Below are 17177 nucleotides of genomic sequence, written 5' to 3'. Positions count from 1 at the left end.
GCAGGGCCTGCAAGACAGAGCTGTTCCACCTGGCCTTCGGTTTGGACTCAGTCTGACCCTTATGTTTCCCTCCCCTTATGGTTTTGATCTATGGGCTACTATTAAAATGAAGCTGCATTTAAAATTATATTTTAACCTGTATTTTAAATTGGTTTTTTATTACTTCTTCTTCTTCTTCTTCTTCTTCTTCTTCTTCTTCTTCTTCTTCTTCTTCTTCTTCTTCCTCTTCTTCTTCTTCTTCACTTGCCCTGTACTGTGAGGCTGTACAGGTGAGGTTGCGACCATCAGTGGTTTCAGATGTCTTAAGAAGAACCTTGCTGGACCTAGTCCACCTAGTCTGGCATCCTGTTCTTACAGTGGCCAACCAGATACCTATAGGAAACCCATAGGTAGGATTCAAACACAAGAGCACTCTTCCCTCCTGCGGTCTCCAGCAACTGGTCTTGTAAAGACTTCTCTTTTCGCCTAGGCTTTCCTTGACCCATAAGATCAAGGACCCTGTATGAGAGGCTGGGAAGAGAAGATCTCCCAGGGTGGGAGGTTGGGAGAAGGAAGGGAAGCTTCCAGGTGAGACAAGGATTAAGATATACCTTTGAGAGTGGGCTTTGCATTTACTTCACTCTTTTTTGCTTTTATTTAGATTAAAGGTAAAGGTACCCCTGCCCGTACGGGCCAGTCTTGACAGACTCTGGGGTTGTGCGCCCATCTCACTCAAGAGGCCAGGGGCCAGCGCTGTCCGGAGACACTTCCGGGTCACGTGGCCAGCGTGACAAAGCTGCATCTGGCGAGCCAGAGCCGCACACGGAAACGCCGTTTACCTTCCCGCTGGTAAGCGGTCCCTATTTATCTACTTGCACCCGGAGGTGCTTTCAAACTGCTAGGTTGGCAGGTGCTAGGACCGAGCAGCGGGAGCGCACCCCGCCGCAGGGATTCGAACCGCCAACCTTTCGATCGGCAAGTCCTAGGCGCTGAGGCTTTAACCCACAGCGCCACCTGCGTCCCTTTATTTAGATTAGTTTGTGTTTTATTGTATTGTATGATGGAAAAGTTTCAGTAAAGAATTATTGGGGGTGGGGAGATCAAGGACCCCGTTTTATGTCTTAGAAATCCTATTTTACTTGTTTCCCTCTGCTTTTATACTATGGTTTTGCTGGTATTTTAATGATACTGTTTTGGTTTTGACATTGTGCAATGCTTATTAAATGCTCCCAAATGAAACAGATAAATAAAATGTTAACTGGGAGCAACTCCCACGGAATTCTGTGTGACTTACATCTGATTAGGCATGGATAGGAAGAGACTGCTTCAAGTGAGCAGCCATCATATGTAAAATAGCTTGAAGCAGAAAAAGATCAATAAATGCATTTTTTAGCATTACTAAAGGCATTTGGGGGACTGGTGTCCCCCGAAGTAACCAAAACAATTCAAGGGACCATAGATATCTCACCCCAGTTGTTTTCACTGTCCCTCTTCAAAGGCCTAAATGTTGATATGAGGACTAAGGATTTATTGACTATTCATTTAGTAACTTCAGGGTTGTGGGTTCAAGTCCAACATTGGGCAAAAGATCCCTGCATTGCAGGGGGTTGGACTAGATGACTCTCCTGGTCCCTTCCAACTCTACAATTCTATGAAGCACCTTTCATGGGCTATTGCTGAGAAAATAACTGATCACTCAAAAGGGATTGATTCATTGATTGAAGGTAATTAAAGGTAAAGGTAAAGGTACCCCTGCCCGTATGGGCCAGTCTTGACAGACTCTGGGGTTGTGCGCCCATCTCACTTAAGAGGCCAGGGGCCAGCGCTGTCCGGAGACACTTCCGGGTCACGTGGCCAGCGTGACATCGCTGCTCTGGCGAGCCAGAGCCGCACACGGAAACGCCGTTTACCTTCCCGCTGGTAAGCGGTCCCTATTTATCTACTTGCACCCGGAGGTGCTTTCGAACTGCTAGGTTGGCAGGCGCTGGGACCGAGCAGCGGGAGCGCACCCCGCCGCAGGGATTCGAACCGCCGACCTTTCGATCGGCAAGTCCTAGGCGCTGAGGCTTTAACCCACAGCGCCACCTGCGTACATACTGCTTAATTGCTGACATCTCTATCAGCGGAGTACACAAAAATGACGAAAAGCATACGACAGTTAAAATCAGTTAGAATTAATCATAAAAATGAGGGAAACAAATCCTTAAAATGTCTGCTGAAATGGAAAGATCTGAAGCTCGAGAGACAGAAGGCATCCCTAATTTCAGCTAGGAGGGAGTTCTATTGCCATGCTCCCGGTAATAAATGCCGGATAAATTTTATGCAGTAGCGTGGCTGTTTATTCAATATACAAATGAAACTAAGTCTTAAAGGTGCAGTCTCCAAAGCAGTATTTTTCCTGGGGAACAACTGCCTGTAACAGATAAAACAATGTTTGTGCTGTTCATGAGACATTACGATAACGGCCATTTGAATAATTGACATGAATCGATAAGAATTGCTCATGTCAATGTACAACTTGATCCCTGTTTTAGGGTTGGGGGGGTGGAGGCGTTACGCTGCTCATTTATTATTGCATGTAAAAATCCAATAAATTTTATTCTTTTCTGAAAATAAATAAATAAATACAAAAAAAGAACATTGATTTGTACATCGCGAGAGAGACACTGCTCTCAATGAAGAAGGTCACATTTCGGTCAGCTCTTTGGCTTGTTTTATCCCATGGAAGTGTGCTCAGAATCACAGCTCGAGAGCTATGAACTAGGAAAGCCCCACCCCCAATTTTTGGGTCTCTCTCAGTCTCCACATTGCCCTCTCAGTCTCCACCTGCAATTTGGGAATTATAATACTGGCCTACTTTACAGGATTGTCCAAGACAAAGTATATGACGTGTTCTGACCCCCCCCTCTAAATAATTTTCTATTGTCAGCAAGTATTACTGCTATCCACGTGGTGAAACTGAGCTGAAGACTCATTCGCTTGAATGGGATATTTGGGACAAGATGAAAAATTTGATTGTTGGATAAAAATGGAGATACTGTATCAGCCTTCTCCAACTTGGTGCTGTCCAGATTTCAAGACGACAATTCCTGGGGCTGATGGGAATTATAGTCCAGAACACCTAGAGGCCACCCCTCCCTGGCTGGGGAATGTTTTCTTATATAGTTGCTTGTAACTAACACACCAGCCAGGAATCAGATCCAGCCCTGCTGGAGCTAAGAGGTGGAAGACAGGACTCAAGAAAGCTGAGATTGTCCTCTGTTCACATGACTGGGAGTTGTGGCATTCTATATAAGCCGCCATTTATTTTTAGGTTAGGTACGAGGCAGCTATGCACCTAAATAGATTTCCTTTGGGATGATTTGGTGGTGGTATATGTGTTTGTTGGGTTTGACTAGTGGTATAGTTTCTCTTGATTATTATTTTTTTGAAGAATTCAAGTGTTGATTCAACATTATGGCCTGTCTGAATCAACAATTTGAAGACTTTTCAGTATATGAGATCTCTTCACTGTACCCAAATGGTTTATTGATGGTGGTGTCAATCCAGAGGTTTCAATTGGGGGGGGGGGATAGGAGGTAATCAAATAAGCACATAAATATGTTGATTAATGCAGTTTATGGCTGCAATCCTGTTCCTGCTCACTTAGGAGTAAGTCCCATTAAACTAGGTGGTGTTTACTTTGTGTAGACGTGCATATCCTTGTGCTGTAAATCTCCTGTAGGGCAAGGTAGATATTTCCTTATGATACAATTCTATAATATCTATGCAGAAGGAAGTCCCATATTCAGTTCAGTAGAGCTTACTTATTAGTAGGGATGGGCAAATATGTCAGTTGCAGTTTCTCATTTTTCCATTCCTAAGTTCAGTCCTCCACATTTCCATATCAGCTTACATTAAAAAAAAATAATAATCACGAAAATTCAGCACCATTTTTAGTGCAGATTTCTCCGAATATTCAAACTTTTGTATGCAATTTTGCCTAATTGACACCTTTTTGCAATACCACTTCCCCTGACATAGTTCAATGCTGTATGCTATTTTCACCAATAGATGCATTTTGATGCACACTTTATCCCAGTATATGCATTTTTGGGGGTATAGTTTACTTAGCTAGGCTACATTGCAAAATTCAGACAAGTCCAAATTTCGAAGGATGGCTGCAATTTGGTTGACATATTGTTGCAAACAGAATTGGATTTATCCCTCATCTCCACTTACAGCTAAGCCGTCATAAGACTGCAACTTTCGCCTTCTCCCAAACACACATGAATGCATATGTGTGCATACACACACTTGGACTGCCGGAGTCAAGGGGAAATGCCAGCAGCTTTTCGTGTGTGTGTGTGTGTCCATTTCACAAACCCAAAGCAGGCATTCGGCAACTTCTTGAGAAGTGAATAGGCTTCACAGCCACACTGAAGTCTGAGCTGCAGGCCATTCTCCTGTGTAGCCAGAGAGACGACGCTGCCCCTGGGAGATCAAGGGCAGTTTTCTGGAGCACAGGAAGATTAGCACAAATTATCCTCCTGAGCACCAGAGAGAGTTCTGGATGGCAGATTCAGGGCACGGCACGGTATAAAAACCCTTCCTGTGAAAAGCACCATGTGGAAACCGACAGGGCAACCTGTAACCTCTTTATCTGTTCTTTCTGAAAATCGTTGCTTGGAGATTCCCAAGCGACTTCTGTGATGAGAAGCACCAGCTTTGCCTTGACATCGCAGGGAGGGAGCAGCAGCAGCTTTTAACTGCGGTGCAAAAAATAACACTTGTGACAGCTGGAGCAGTCTTCCGACCCCATGCTGATGCCCGTTTAGGAACGGGAGCAAGGAGTCTGCACAATTGTCACAGCTCTTAGGTTTGTATTGCCAAGAGAAAACACCTGCCATGGCCACTTTGAGTGCACTACAACAAGGGAATATCTGCTTCGAGGGGAAGGGAAGGGCTGCTTCTGGGTTAGGAAATAAGTTCAGCTGCAAATGGGCATTTTTTCAGATGCAGGCAAATTTCAAATTATTCCTGCTTCAATGCTGGCCTCGTCCATACTAGCATAGATCACAGCTAAAGATTCCTGGTAAATCTCTGGTAATCAAGCTGGCAGGCTTTAAAAAACCCAGTCTGATTGCCAAGAGCAAGCACAATGGCAGTAGCATAGCATGGGAGGACCACGGGGCAGTTTCCCCGGGTGCAAAATTGTTCAGAGCGCAAAATTTTAACACCCGGTGCTGCCTCAATACAGCTGCATGCTTCCATCGCTGGGCTCTGTTGAACCAGGAAGTGACCTCTCCAGACAATGGAACAACTCTTCTTTTCTTAAGTCTGTGGCTGCAGTCCCTCAGGTAACGTAGACACTGTTAAGTGGTTGAATGCACATATGGACTCCATCCATTCCCCTCCCTCCCACCCTTCCACACGGCCCCAGGTGCTGGCAACCCACGTTACACCACTGCATGGTGGACCCAGATTTGATGCCTGCCATTTCCTCTTGAGATATCCTAGGCAGCCGAGTCAAGAGGCCTGCATGGCAGTCAGGATCCATAGGCTTGGAGCATGTATATGTATGGAGATCTTGTTGGTGGAGCCAGGGGGAACCCTCCAGTATCTCAATCTAAAGGAAGTTGTAGACTGTGAAATCCAGCTGGATGGGCTTTGGCAGTGTGGAGCAGCTAGAAGAAGCCAGATCCTTGCTTCAGAGAGTCTGCAACCATCCTTGGCGTGGAGGTCAATGACAGGCAGAGTTGAAGCCAGTAAGAGGCAGAGGTAATTCAGGTTTTGTCTCCATCTTCTTCTTTGATAAGTTCTGCAAAGGCACCAGTGAGACTATGGAGGAAGAACCCACAGCCAGTGCCTGCACTGGTTGCAAGAAAAAAGGCAGGACACGTGGGGGCTGGCTGAGGTCAGATTGAGGAATGTCCTGTTTCCCCTACAGGCCAGCCTCCACTTGCCTGCAGGCTTTGTGGTTTAGTCCTTCCTCCAGCACTGGCATTTTCTGCCAAGTTTCCTTCGAGGTGAATATCCACCCATTCAATTCAAACCATGATTCGTGCCTGGCCCCAAAGATCCCTCATCTTTGGAACGAGCTCTGGAGGTCAGCGGTTCCTTGATTCCTCCCAATCCAGTTTTTGTTATGTGAAGCACCTTCCTGTCCATAAAAGTTGCTTCCAACTTCATAAGAGCATAGAATTGTAGAGTTGGGTGGGACCCTGAGGGTCATTTAGTTCAACCCCCTGCAATGCAGCTGTCCCATACGGGGATAGAACCTGCAACCTTGGCGTTATCGGCACCACGCTCTAACCAACTGAGCTATCCAGGTTCCGTTTGCTTATTGCTTGATTATTGCACAACAGCCCACTGGGAAGTCAAAGTCAGCATTTCGGCAGATGCCCGTTTTCCTTGGGAAGCTTTCCTTTCGTTTTTTCGTTCTTCCAAGCAAAATATTTCTTTGTTGCTTTCCTCCTGGCAAAACTGAGGATATCCAGCATAAATGCCCAGGACACTCCATACATTGCCAGGACGCCACCCCTCAGCATCCAGATGGTGTTGGGCGAAGTCATCACCGACTGTACAATCCATGCTCCGCCGGCGATGCGCAGCCCCAGGAAGAGAAATACGAAAAGGTAATCCACCACATCCCCCAGGAGGTTGTGATAGCGCCCCATCTCCCGCAGGAACCAGCGTAGCTGCAGCAGAGGGTTGGTGATCTCGCTCACGAAGACGACGGCGTTGATCTCGGTGGCAGACTTGCCAATCATCAGCACGAAAGCCAGACCGCCGACACTGAGCATATGGTGGGAGAGCATCAGGTTGCCCTCGCTCTTGAAATAAATGCACCAGCTCAAGTCAAAGAGGAAGTATCCCAGCGACAAGCACATCAGGCAGACCTGGAGAGCCGTGTTGGGGTAGCCTGGAAAGATGAGAAAAATGGGTTGACTGAGTTTACTATCTTAGAATCTCAGAATTGCAGAGTTGAAATGGAACCATAGGGTGCAAATCTAACGTTGCTTGAAATGATGACCCTTGCACCTTATAAGTTTCTAAACTGCTCTTTAAAATACAGTTGTACCTTGGTTGTCAAACATCTTGGTACTCAGACGTTTTGGCTCCCGAATGCCACAAACCCAGAAGTGAGTGTCCTGGTTTGTGAACGTTCTTTGGAAGCCAAACGGCCACAGGCTTCCGTGGCTTCTGATTGGCTGCAGGAACTTCCTGCTGCCAATCAGAAGCCGACATTTCGGAAGTCGAATGGACTTCTGGAACGGATTCCGTTCGACCTCTGAGGTACGACTGTAACAAAAAACACATTTTACATGCTGAAAATCCAATGCTTTTGCCATTTGATGTCCCAGACCTATTCCCATGCTTTTTTGAACTCAATCCTCTCCGTCACCAAAATTTGAGCAAGCTCTCAAAAGAGAAACTTACTCTGAAAAGTGTATTTGGGAATGATATCAAATATCATGTTTATGCATCCAAAGGACAGATTCTAAAACAGGAAATCTGGTTTTGAAGTGTGTGTGTGTGTTGCATGCATGCAAAACTCAAGCCTTGGTTCTGTGAGATGCTCCATAAGTATTCCCAGAACAACTTCCAAGTTTTTAATAGCATCTCTCCCATATGCTCTGGGGGGAAAGACATAATTCAGTGGCATCTCCAGGTCAGGCTGAGAGAGACCCCTCAGTCTGAATTCTTGGAGAGCTGCTGCCAATCAGAATAGATAATATAGGATGGACCAAAAGATATGTGGGAAGCAGTTTCCTAAGTTCCTGTGAAGTGGCATTGGGGCAAATAAAAAATGTCTGTGGGTTTTCAAGGCCACTCAAACTGAGAATTCCCATTACTCAGATAGACTGCTCCTGCCTGGAAGCTCTTCTGCAAGAAGTCTGCTGGTGGTGCAGCTCCTGATGCTGCACACCCTTCATTTAATTCTCCACTACAGCCTTGGCAGCTTTCAGCATTGCACCGTAGGCAGGGAACTAATAAGAACCTGCATTGTTGCCTTTCTGGCTTGGCCTGCTGCTCATACTAAGCCTTGGAATAAGCTGGTGTCTGGTTTTTCATCAGCTACAAAAGCATGCCTGGTTATGCTACACTGAAAAATCAACACAGTTAACATTATTATATAATACCTTGGATCCCAAATGCCTTGCGAGTCAAACGTTTTGGCTCATGAAAGCCGCAAACCCAGAAGTGAGTGTTCTGGTTTGCGAACATTCTTTGGAACTCAAACGTCCGACGGGGCTTCCATGGCTTCTGATTGGCTGCAGGAGCTTCCTGCAGCCAATTGGAAGCTGCACCTTGGTTTCCAAACATCTTGGAAGTTGAACGAACTTCCGGAACGGATTCCGTTTTACTTCTGAGGTACCACTGTAGTATATTTGATGCCCATTTTGTGCCTTTGCCCAGATGGTGCCCTGGGCCCACTGATCACCCCAGCAGTAATTACACAAGTGGAGAAAAAGGGATTTGCAGCTGGTGTCAGTAGCTCAGATGTCATTTGGCCAAATGGCTTAGAGTAAGAGCAGGCTCTGAGGAATTTTTAGATACTCCCACAAGGACGACAGGTGCCTCGTGAAACAGTTATAAAGACCTAATCCTGGCGATCAGGAGCTGAACTAAATGCAAGCGAGGGCTTGCGAGGACACAGCAAGGGGAGATGACATTCAGAGCGCCAATTTGTTCCAAGTGAAAGGCAAGGGCAAAGAAGGAAAGTGGCAAAAGTTTATGGGTGAAAGTTTGAAATCATGTTCGCAGTGTGCGCTAACATGCTCAGGACTGATAAGCAATTGCAACCACCACCAAGAATATTATATCTAAATAATAATAATAATAATAATAATAATAATAATAATAATAATAATAATTTGTTATTTATATCCCACCCATCTGGCTGGGTTTCTCCAGCCACTCTGGGTGGCTCTCAACAGAATAATAATAATAATAATAATAATAATAATAATAATAATAATATCAAACTTTTAAAACTTCCCTAGACAGGACTGCCTTCAGATGTCTTCTAAAAGTCAGACAGTTGTTTATTTCCTTGACATCTGATGGGAGGGTGTTCCACAGGACGGGTGCCACTACCCAGAAGGCCCTCTGCCTGGTTCCTTGTAGCTTCACTTCTCGCAGTGAGGGAACCACCAGAAGGCCCTTGGAGTTGGACCTCAATGTCTGGGCTGAACAATGGGGGTGGAGACGCTCCTTCAGGTATAATACTGCATAAGGTTCTTGGGAATTGTTGTACTTGCTTATTATCTACCTATCTGTCTTTCTGTCTGTCTTAATAATAATAATAAATTCTGAGGCTAGCAATTCACCCTTTTTTTGGCCACTGAACCTCCAGCAAAAATAAACTGGAGATCTCAGATAACAGTTGACCTTTCCTGAAGCATCTTAGGAACTGCCATCAGGACCCACGCTTCGGAAATTGCAGAGATTGTGATGTCATTACAGGGCAAGTCTGATTTGCTCCCAGGCCATGCAGACATTATGGTAATCAATCTGCATAACCAGTGGCCATGCAGGGTAGCAAGCAGTTTGATGGATTTTAGCAGAGACCTGAATTCAGATCCCTGCTTAACTCAATCTTGGGTCAGTCATTATCACACAGTCTGACCTACCTCATAGGATTATTGTGAGCAGAAAACAGAGAGAATGGGAATGACATGCAATTAATGTATAAAGTACAAGGAATGACTGAAAAAGTAAAAGTAGGGGCATAATAATGTTTTGTTTTCAAAGGAAGATGTTAGAAGGTTACAGTTTACCTGCATACCAAGGCTTCCAATCTGGAAACTCTGACCCCCTTTCCCAGATATTCAGAGAAGTGGAGAGGCTCAGTGCTAAGATGGGACCCTCTGCACATGGCCAGAGGTACTTCCTTTTTTATTCGCTTCCATATTCTAGCACTTGTGACAAGTTCTGAAGATGAGCGCTAGCAAGTCATAGTTCTAAATAAATCCAGTGTACATTTTTAGCTGTGTAATGGAGTGTAGAAAATCATTGTGGGCACGGAGAATGAAATAATGGACCCTATCCAGCAACATGGACTCTCTGCTTGAAACAGAAAAGGGGAAAACATCTTCACTGATGCAACCCACATTTTATGGAGACGTTATTTATATAATTTCAAACATCATTTCAAATGGACTAGAATCTTGCTGTTAAAAAGAAGAAGAGGTAGATAAAAACTCAGCAACAAAAGCTGAGAGTTGTAGGAAGCAGAAATTCTTCAGGGGATGGGTGGGAATGCCGCAATCTGCAACTATAAATGGGATAATGCATTTGTTAATTTTGCAGAATTTACAGGTCAGCCTTTGGCACGTCTGTTCAGAAGTAAGGCCCAACAAGTTCAATGAAGTTTCCTCCCAGGCCATCAGCTTTCCACGACCGGGTGCCTTCCAGATGTTTTGGACTACAACTCTCACCAGTCCAAGTTGGCACAGTCTCGCTGGCTGGTGCTGATGGGAGTTATAGTCCAAAAGAGCTGGAGGAGGGCACCAGGTTGCAGAAAGCTGGTGCCTAGGAATGTGGTCTCTTGTTCTCCTTCAGTCGGCTGATTCGGGACAGAAGGGCGAAACTGGGAAGTTTATGTGTACCAGAGGGAAGAACAATTATGGCAGGGTAGAGGAACGAGGCAAGAAGACTCAAGTGAGCTGGATGGAAGGCATGGCAGGAATGGAAGCGGCGAAGTGGATGGAGCCGGGAGTAGACGATAAAGTGCAGGAGTAAGACATCAGGTGAAGATCAGAATGGTGGGAACCTGGGTTAGGGGAAGCAATGACAAATGGGAGTCAAGGGTCTGAACTACAAATCAGGAAGATGCTAGTTGGAATGTCATAGCCAAGCCACTGCCCTCAACTTATTCCGAGTCAGACTGTTTGTCCATGTGGCTCAGTATTGTCTCTACACTGCCTAGCAGCAGCTCTCTAGGGTCCTGGGCAGGGGCACATTCCCAGCCCTACCCAGTGATGCCACTGGGGATTGAATCTGGGGCCATTTCTGTGCATAGCAGATGCTCTAGCACTGAGTTGCAGCTTAGCTTCTCCCAGATATAAAATGAGGACGATGATACAGACCTACCTTTCGGGGGTCATTGTACAAGTTACAAGTGAAGATCTTTGAACATCCCAAAGTGCTTTATATAACAGCTACATGGCATTATTTGTACTCAGTGAACAATATAGGTGTGAATGCCCAGAATCCGCCTCCCACCCCCACCCCCGCAGAAAACCAAATAAAAAAATGCCCCATATCCCAGCTTTCTTTAAGTTCATAATAAAAGAAGTTGGGGAAGAAACTGGAAAAATTGTAGGGAAATGGAATTCTTCACCCTATTTTTCCTGGGATGTCTTTTTTCCTGGTCCTTCAGATCTCTAGGAACAATCAGGGTTGCAAATCATACTCTCAGCCAATGGAGAGGGTTAGAGGGTTGGACTAGGACCCAGGAGATCATTCATTCATTCATTCATTCATTCATTCATTCATTCATTCATTCATTCCTGCTTGTCCATGAAGCTAGTGGTTATAGGGTTGGACTAGGACCCAGGAGATCATTCATTCATTCATTCATTCCTGCTCATCCATGAAGCTCACAGGGCATTCTTGAGCCAGTCACAGTCTCTCAGCCTAACGTACCTCTCAAAGGGTTGTTGTGAGGATAAAATGAAGAGGTGGAGAACTGTGGATGCCACTTTGAGCTCCTTGGAGGAAAGATGAGATGTAAATGGAATGAATGGATGGGTGGATGAATAAAGTCACAGCGGAGCTGTGCTTTTGGGATGGGGATGGCATAGCAGACAGAGGTTTAGCCGTGGTGGACGAGCAGAGCAACTGCACCCACATTTGACCCCCTGTTACCTCTGACAACCCCCTTGAGGATGAATCATCTCTGCGTACCTGCATGAGTCAAAGGCCAGGGCCCGTCAATCAGAGCGATGTAGCCGGAGAAGAAGGTGACAATTAGCCCGTGCAAAAGGGTGACCAGCCGGCAGCTCCATTCGGGGCTGCGATGCTTGTTCCGGTACAAGAAGCCGCCATAGAGCGACAGCCAGACCACAAGGCTGCAGATCACTTGCAGAATGATGACGATCATAATCTTGTAGCCAAAAAAGAGTGGGGAGAGAAAGGTATGGATTAAGTCAGTTACAACTGGGACTTAAGGAGCTGACGACTTCTGTCCCGTTGCGGTTTCATTGCAATCAGCGCTGTTTCCACTCTGCTACAGTTCGGCTTCTGCTAGAATCAACATTACGCATCTCACTATCTGCCATTGTTGAAACTTATGTACAGTGGTACCTTGGGTTAAGTACTTAATTCGTTCCGGAGGTCCGTTCTTAACCTGAAACTGTACTTAATCTGAAGCACCACTTTAGCTAATGGGGCCTCCTGGTGCCGCTGTGCTGCTGGAGCATGATTTCTGTTCTCATCCTGAAGCAAAGTTCTTAATCTGAGGTACTATTTCTGAGTTAGTGGAGTCTGTAACTTGAAGCGTATGTAACCCGAGGTACCGCTGTAATTAATTTCAAGATTAATTTCAATTGATGGGGGAAATGTCAGAACCAATGCAGAAAATAATTATTTGTGTAAAGTTCAGAGACAAAGAACAATTACAGTGAATACCAAGCATATTGGTTTGCCTGATTTCCGATTGTGACCTCGGACGAACTTGCAAATTTTGGGATTGACCAGTAGTTTGACTCAGTATATAAGGCAGCTTCCTATGTTCCTATGTCTTAAGGGAAGGGCTGTAGCTCAGTGGTAGAGCATCTGCTTTGCCTGCAGAAGGTCTCAGATTCAATCCCTGGCATCTCCAGGGAGGGCTGGGAGAGATCCCTGCTTGGGGGGGGGGGGGGAAACTCTGGGAAGCCACTGCCAGTCAGTGCAGATAATATGGAGCTAGATGGATTGATTTGGTACACAGTAGTTTCAGACATTCCTATGATTGCAACAATAATGTTCTGAATGCTGAAACCTGTCATTGCCTGTTCAGGACACTGTATTTTTAATAGCAAATAAGCAGCTATGATGGTGGGCGTGGAAAATCACAGATATTTGTGGCATCCCTAGCTGCAGGCTTTGACTTGGCTAAACTTTATTCTGCCTTTATTTTATTTTTAAAGCCTAGCTTTAAAATCTGGAAAGTCACTGGCCCTGTGAAACAAACCCTGGTCGTTTGTGCAAGCAAAAGAATGTAGAGCTCAGGTAGGAAAAACACAGAGTTCATCCCAGTCATATCAGTGCCTTGTGTGAGCAGATGGCCCACATTGCCCAAAAATTCCACACCAAATAACCTGAATTCTGAGACCTGTGTGAATTATGCAAATTAACAGAAGTTATGTAAAAACGCTTCCATTTCATGTTATCATGTGATTCATATTATTTTGCACAACTCTGATTTTGTTCGGGGATGCTAGTTCCTCAGGACACTGATCTCTGTCTCCTGATTGCTGGAAACGTTGAGTCAACCTTGCCACATCCAGGTTTCAGCCAAAGCTGACCATGCACTTTGGCGCATTCTGACTCAGCCATAAGGGCTAGAAACTTGCCCTGATTCTTTAAAGCAGAGATTCTCAAGATGTTGATTACTGCCTCCAGGACCAAATGCTGCCTTTTTCTGGAGACACACAAACAGGGGCAGCCTGTCCTGCTTCGCTGCCTGAGGCAAAATGAGAAGGCACTGCCCCTTCTCAGTGGAAGCTCGGCTTACCAGAGTTGTGCAGCGGCAGTGGATTTCTGTAAGATCTCCAGTGGCAGGGGAAGCGGGGTTTCCATGGGGGCACTGCCTCGTGGGATTCTGCCGCTCGAGGCAGCTGCTTCAGACTGTCTCTTGGGCTGGCTGACCCTGTTTCTACATAGCCCTGCCTTGCACATTATTTGTTTCAAAAATGCAGTGGAAATCTTAAAGGTGGACTTCTTCCCTTTAAGTAGGGTATGGGGCAGGGGGCACTTGCTGTGCTTTAAGAAATCCCAACTGCTCTCTTGCTTAAGGGAAACTTGCTATACAGGTTCCACAAAACAATGGCCTGTTTCAATATGTAAAGTGACGGCCATTCAAGTGGTTACTTAAATAGGTCAACCACTTAAAAACATCCCTTCATGATTTTTGATCAGCTGAAGAATGACAAGAGGATGGACTCCGTGCATATTTCCCCAGGACTTGACTTCCTGTGCACAATCACTGTTAAAATATGAGTAAAAGTTCCCTGAGCTGTTTGGAGAAAGAGGGAGAAACTGGGGAGACTAAATCCAACTTTTGCTTGCCCTCTCCAACAGCTGCTTGGTGTCATCACACTCATCACCTTTAACCAGGGTTACACAAGCGCAAACTCAGAGCCTACACTGCGAACATTATCAAGGCGATCAGCCCCATCCATTATAGGGGATTACACAGTGGTGTAAGCCACTGAGTTTCTTGGGCTTGCCAATTGTAAAGTTATCAGTTCGAATCTGCTCAGCGGGATGAGCTCCCTGTCCCAGCTCTTGCCAACCTAGCGGTCAAGAGCATACCAGTGCAAGTAGATAAACAGGTGCTGCTGCTGTGGGAAGGTAAACGTTGTTTCCATGAGCTCTGGCACTCACCAGTGCGCCAGAAGCGATTTAGTCATGCTGACCACATGACCTGGAAAAGCTGTCTGTGGACAAATGCTGGCTCCCTTGACATCTGAAAGCAGAGAGGAGTGCAACACCCCATAGTCTAATTTGACTGGAATTAACCATTCAGGGGTTCTTTACTTTTCTTTTTCTTTTTACTCTTTTACAGAAAGGCATTTTCCTTTATCTGAGTTTACTACAGCAGTTGACAAAGCTGGGGGTGGAGCATGGGGAGGACTGCAACCCTGGTGCAAAACTGAATAAGCAAAGGAAACAAGACCCCAACCGGGGGATCCAGTGAGCCTTCTGCTCATTGACAATTTCAAAATGGATGGAGTTGCAAGAGACACCATCTAGTGGCTCACCCTCGTAATCACAGTTGTCAAATTTGGGCTGGGAAAGGGGTTTCTATGAACTAGGAGTTGGGTCTTTGGTCTGAGTACACACTCCAGTGCTGGTTTGGGATGCAGTGTAAACACGACTTTAGGCACAATCCATATCTACCCTGTATGCAGTTTTAGTTTTCTAGAGGAAGAGGTGCCAGAGCTCACCATGAACTTCTCCCCCATTCTCTTAGAATGGCAATGGTGCCCACCTAAGTGGTGCCAGAACTGAGCTCCGATGAGCTCTGACTGAAAAAAAGCCCTTCCTCTATGTATCCTTTCATTTCTTAGGAAATGCTGCATTTTGATGTGTTTCCCCCTCAAGCCAGCTTTATTCCAAACAGAGAAAAAGAATGACCCAGCTGTGTTTTAGGCCAGTAATGTGTACACAACCTTAATGGTTCTGGTCCCCTAAGTTTCTAGCAGCAGAAATTTGACAGGCACCCTCACTTTTGACTTTCATGTCTCTCTTGAAGACTGTTTAATGCCAACAGGTCTACACACTTGTTTAAAATGATCTTGAGTAGACAGTCGTCTTAAAAGCTTATCATCATCATCATCCTCACTAAAATTTGTATACCGGCCTATACCCATAGGTCTCAGGGCAGTTCACAAGATAAAAACACACGATAAAAACACAAAATACACAACAAAAACAAAAACAAGAAGAACCCAGTAATTTTGCTGTGCGGTGCCCTGATGTTTTGTGAGAAGGTGGAATATAAAAACGTTTACACATAAATAAGACCAGTTTCTGGGAGGACATGAAGATCAATGAGCTAGCAGACAGCTCTGTATAATCCGTGTATTTTCCAGATTTTTTTTCCTACTCTTTTCCTCACCTCCTTCTGCTACTTAGCCCCTGGTGAGTTCACCACCCCTACAAGCAAAATGAAAGTTACAGGGGCACGATTCCCACCAGGTACTCACAAACAAGTTCCTTGAAACAGGAATGGCTGTGACTCCACCAGCAGTCCAGCAAACAGCCAGTGGCCTCCTCTGTAACTTCTTGCTGAATGAAGGACTGTATTTGTCTCAAAGGGCTCGCAGAGAAACTCAGGAAGCAGTTTTAACTTCCTGGTCCCAGTAGCATGGAGGCCAATTCCCCCATGTGCATTATGAGTCACTGGGCTCCCCAGTCTCTTATAACCTTCCAGTTGAGGGCAGGTTGGTTTATTACGACTGCTGGTCCTTCACATTTCCTTTTTATGACAGGCTTACTACGTCTGTTGCCCGGCAAGTAAAACCAGATTCTTTTGTGATTATACTTCAGAAAGACCTGGGTGAAAAAGTGCTGGTTGGTGAGGACAATTGGTTGTTAGGAAAAAAGGAGTCCTCCTCCTCCTCGTCCTCCTCCTCCTCCTCTCTGGAATGAGATTAGGGTCATTACACTTACCAAATTGTTTTGTGTATGCTTTGCAGGTGTGGCCCCAGATGGTGTCCCAATGGGAAGGTGGCTGTCAGTGGCTACAAGTCACAATGGCTACGTATCCAGTGCCAGAATGGGGCCCATAAGGACAGGAGATGAGCCTTCTGCATCAGCCAGTGGCCCATCTAGACCAGCATCCTGTTCTCAAAAGGAATGCCATGGCATGTGGTCTAAACTACTGAGCCCCTTATGCTTGTCGATCGGAAGGTCAGCGGTTCAAATCCCTGCAATGGATTGAGCTCCCATTGCTCTGTCCCAGCACATGCCAACCCAGCAGTTCGAAAGCACACCAGTGTAAGTAGATAAATAGGTATCACTGTGGCGGGAAGGTAAACAGCAACATGAGCTGGAAAGCTGTCTGTGGACAAATGCCAGCTCTCTTGGCCTGAAAGTGAAATGAGCACCACAACCCCATAGTTGCCTTTGACTGGACATAACCATCCAGGTTACCTTTACCTTTTTTACCTGTTCTCACAGTGAGTGCCCAGGTGCTTGGGGAAAAACCCTTAGAACATGTGCAGTGGTTAACCTAAATTTTGGGGGCCCTAAAGCTTGAACAGTTTTGGGAACCCCTTCACAATTGTTAGGGGGCAGGCTTCCCTATACAGTTATACCTTGGAAGCCGAATTTAATCTGTTCTGGAAGTCTGTTTGACTTCCAAAACATTTGACTTCCAAGGCATGGCTTCAGATTGGCTGCAGGAGCTTCCTGCAGCCAATTGGAAGCTCCAGAAGCACTGCCAGATGTTCGGCTTCCAAAAGAATGTTCGCAAACTGGAACACTCATTTCAGGGT

General features: G+C 45.6%; 1 protein-coding gene across 1 annotated transcript; it reads right to left on the bottom strand.

Moving 5' to 3' along the window:
- Positions 1-3901: 3901 nt before the first annotated feature.
- Positions 3902-16681, bottom strand: TLCD5 (TLC domain containing 5). Its single transcript, XM_083714151.1, has 3 exons — positions 15885-16681; positions 11878-12076; positions 3902-6883 (listed from the first exon to the last, which is right to left on the bottom strand). The coding sequence occupies exons 2-3, from the start codon at positions 12071-12073 to the stop codon at positions 6345-6347; spliced, it is 735 nt and encodes a 244-aa protein (XP_083570277.1). The 5' UTR covers positions 12074-12076; positions 15885-16681; the 3' UTR covers positions 3902-6344.
- Between the last annotated feature and the right edge of the window lie 496 nt (positions 16682-17177).

This window comes from Podarcis gaigeae, assembly GCF_964106915.1.
Source record: "Podarcis gaigeae genome assembly, chromosome: 15".
Lineage (NCBI taxonomy): Eukaryota > Metazoa > Chordata > Lepidosauria > Squamata > Lacertidae > Podarcis > Podarcis gaigeae.
The sequence above is the reverse complement of the archived record's forward strand: the minus strand, read 5'-3'. Positions and strand labels throughout refer to the sequence as shown.

What these genes read in the sequence shown, in the direction of transcription:
- TLCD5 (XM_083714151.1), bottom strand. Translation starts at nt 12,073, where the DNA reads ATGATCGTCATCATTCTGCAAGTGATCTGCAGCCTTGTGGTCTGGCTG. An exon ending in CTGGCCTTTGACTCATGCAG is followed by an intron (nt 6,884 to 11,877) that starts GTACGCAGAGAT and finishes TCATCTTTCCAG; the next exon opens with GCTACCCCAACACGGCTCTC.